Source organism: Nicotiana tabacum, chromosome 18, assembly GCF_000715075.1.
Source record: "Nicotiana tabacum cultivar K326 chromosome 18, ASM71507v2, whole genome shotgun sequence".
NCBI lineage: Eukaryota > Viridiplantae > Streptophyta > Magnoliopsida > Solanales > Solanaceae > Nicotiana > Nicotiana tabacum.
Genome location: NC_134097.1, coordinates 106,662,896 through 106,666,589, shown reverse-complemented (window position 1 = coordinate 106,666,589; position 3,694 = coordinate 106,662,896). Strand labels below are relative to the sequence as shown.

The 3,694-nt window shown below is 29.6% G+C and overlaps 1 protein-coding gene across 1 annotated transcript; it reads left to right on the top strand.

Annotated features, from left to right (window-relative positions):
* Nucleotides 1-1,819: 1,819 nt before the first annotated feature.
* On the top strand, nt 1,820-3,276 carry LOC107791009 (uncharacterized). Its single transcript, XM_016612988.2, has one exon. The coding sequence runs from the start codon at nt 1,879-1,881 to the stop codon at nt 3,274-3,276; it is 1,398 nt and encodes a 465-aa protein (XP_016468474.1). The 5' UTR covers nt 1,820-1,878.
* The last annotated feature ends 418 nt before the right edge of the window (nt 3,277-3,694 follow it).

Below are 3,694 nucleotides of genomic sequence, written 5' to 3'. Positions count from 1 at the left end.
TTAATTAATGTTAAAAGTATTTCTTAATCTGTGTGAAAACAGCTAAAAAATCACTTATTTTGGACGGGAGAAAGTAGTGTTAACTGCCATGAGTATTTAGGATCTCCACTTGTTGCACGTTTATTAGCATTAATAAAGTATTGATTAGCAGAAATCTCTTTTTATTTTTTCTTTCTTCTTTTGTTACTTGGAATTCATTCATTGTTTAATATTATTAACAGTTAAACTTGATTACAATTTTTTTGCTCCATGAATAATGATTAGTTATATATATGCAATTACTATTCGATGGTAGGATATCTATACTATACTAAAAGCACGAATGCCTTTAGCGAAATGTCGTTCGCCTTTTTTACCATTTGAAAATAGGTTATATATTGGATATAATCGTAATTTAGTTCTTCTCCTAATATTTAAGATTTTAAAATAATCTAAAATTATAGTTATTAAATATTACCTTATTCGAACTACATATGTATAGAAACACCTAATTATTAGGAATTCAAAACCAAATAGAAAATTAATTATAATTTTTTTGCTTATTTGAATTATATAAAGTAATTATGACTTTTTTCATATATGTCTTAGATAAAGTGCATATAAACGTACGTTGGAAATCTGCTAATAAAACTGTAGATCTTATTTTAAATCTCCAAAAATTGAAGATTAGAATTTGGAAGCTTTTGCAAAGACATAAAATATAACAACATATGAGCTCAATCTAATGAAACAGTTAAAAGAGAAAAAGAAAACATAATTAAAGAAGGTATAAATCGATATTCTTTATTGAGTCAGTTATATAAAATCAATATTTTTTTAAATATAAATTACACTTTTACTTTATAATTCAAATATCGTTTATACGGTTTTGTAAAAGCTTTATACTCATTTAGATAGGTTACACGCGCAACGCTCGTACCATAAGACTAGTTAAGATAAAAATAGGAGAATTTCTGTTAGGCGTAAAAAATTCATTAAACAATCGGTATATATATAACTTAAATTATAGATATATACAAAATAACCTTTGTAAAAGATGGAGCTACCAACTATTCTCAAAAGTAAGAAGACAACTATTTTAATTTGCAAACACTAGATCGATGGGAGATTTAATTTTAATTTGTAATGTATTAAAAACGTTATTTTAGTAATATGACATTTTCCATGGGAGTTTACTAAATAATAACACACTACAAAAAAAATAAAATTAACTTCATCACTAATCTATCGCTAAATTGCTCGTAGCTAAAAGAATTTCTTAATATTTTGCCGCAAATTCGTCGCTAAATAATTTTTTTTTAATTACTAAATTTGTCCGCCGCTAATTTTTATATTTTTTTAGTAACGACAACAAGAGATGTGTAAAAATAACACATGAGATTTTCGTAGAGTCAATTATTTTTTTATTTAAATTAAAAGTGGACTATAAGATCATTTCCTCTAGCCATACTGAGATCCAAAATATATCAAGGACTCATCTACAATATAATGTACCCACATTTTTAGGGAAACGGTTATTATATATTCTTTATAGATTGACATAGATCTTGAGTCTTACTACAAAGCAGCTTCTTTCCTTACTTAATGTCTTTTTACCTTTTCAGTATATAACTTAATGCCTTTTCACCTTTTTCATGAGTATAGCCTCTCTATTATTTCGTTCTATTCCTATCAATAGTTTTTGTTTCCTACTCACTTACTATATTTTATTTCTGTCTCTTATACTGCCTCTAGTGACCTTCTCTCTTCCTTTTTCTTATTCTAGGGTTTTTAGACTCAACCATCTTCTCCTCTCTTCTTCTTACTGATATTTATTCAACTCTTTCTTTTTTCTTTTCTTGAGTTTAGCTCTTGTTTTCTTGGATATTTATCCTATATATGGAAGCTGATAATCAAGAAGAGAATCATGAGTTAAAGAGCACAAAGAGATCTCTTCAAGAAATTAATAGATGTTGTGAAAAAGCTGTTTTTAGTGGTGATAAGAGTAGTTTAAAAGTGAAAATAAAGATGCCAAAGCTTGAAGAGGTTGTTGAGAAGGAGGAAGAAAAAGAAATAAATGGTGGTCAAGAAGAAGAAATCTTGAAAAAAAAGGATCATATATGTAGTGAGTGTGGAAAACAATTTAGCTCAGGAAAAGCTTTAGGAGGTCATATGAGCAGTGCACATGTTCAAGCAAATAATAGAGAAGAATCTTGGAAAAATAAACAACTCAAAGTCAACAATTATGGTCAATCTTCAAAGAGATCAAGAATCTTGTTAGAAGAAGAAGAAGATGGGGTTAAGAAAATAATATGTGATCTTTGTGGTAAGAATTTTCCATCAAAAAAATCTTTGTTTGGTCATATGAGATGTCATCCTGATAGAGATTGGAGAGGTATGAAACCTCCTAATAACAAAGACAACTTCAAAAATAAAGGGGTGTTAGTTTTTCCGGCTAATAATTTCCTTGATTATGATGATGATGATGATGATGATAACGACGATTATTTTCTTAATACTCAAGAGTACAAAGAATTACATGAGATTGAATCAGCTAGAAAAATTGAATCAGCTAGCAATATTAATATTAATATTAATGTTGCACCTGCTTTTCCAAACGTTGATTTAAAAGATTGTTTGAAGAGTTGGGCTGTGAAAGATAAGCGAGGGAGATCCGCCAAATTATCATCATCAATCTCAAATTCAGATGATAAAGAACTTCAGGATGCTGTTCATCAGCTCATAAGATTAGTCAATGGTGTCAACAATATCAATTCCCCGAAAAATTGCCACACGAAAACCGAGGAGTTAGAAGTTATGTGTAGCAATTCAGTCACTCCTGATCTTCCATTGAAGGATAAAGCTAAAGGCAAGAGAAAGGCTTATGATATAGAGGATGATTATTGTTCGGGTATTGAATCAAGAGATTGTTTTGTCATGGCTAACAAGAAGCGATCAATGCCTGATCAGAAGCAACAACAAAAACAAAAAACTCAGTGTAATTCCATAAGTGGGGTCTGTGGAAGGTCTGATCAGAAGCAACAAATTAAAAATGTGACACCGGGGAGAAATATGTGTAGCATATGTGGCAAGACGTTTACAAGTCACCAAGCGTTGGGAGGTCATAGGTCAAGTCATAACAAGTTCAAGATGACAATTGAGAATACGATCGATCAAGAAACTAAGATAAAATCTGCAGCACAAGATGATGAATCCGAGATTAATATTGGTAATGCTAGTAAAGTTCTTGATTTTGATCTTAATGAGTTGCCTGATGTAGATGATTGTTATAGGTAGAAATAAAAGCACATTTTCTGAATCTGCAAATTAGGGTTTTTTCTTTTTTTGGGTCTTTTGCTCAGATCAATATGCTTCCCATTGCGTTGTTTAGGATTTTTTTTTATTATTATTATTGAATTAATGGCTAGCTTCTCCTTTGGAACAATACATGTTTTATTTCTTATTGAAATTTTGTTCTTTTATTTTCTCACAGAAGCAAGGTAACCAATTGGGTTTTAGTCTTCGCAGCTAAGGTTCATTAATACATTCCTTTAATTAGTTGATTTATTTAGATTTTTTTCCTTTTTAACTCCTTCAATTTACAAAATGATGTCTTTTCTGTTTTAATTATTTTAGGAAAAGTTTTTAACAAGAAAATTGATACCGAAGTTTTTGGACTATCCAGCGATGAGATGAGTATACTTATTAGATTTAC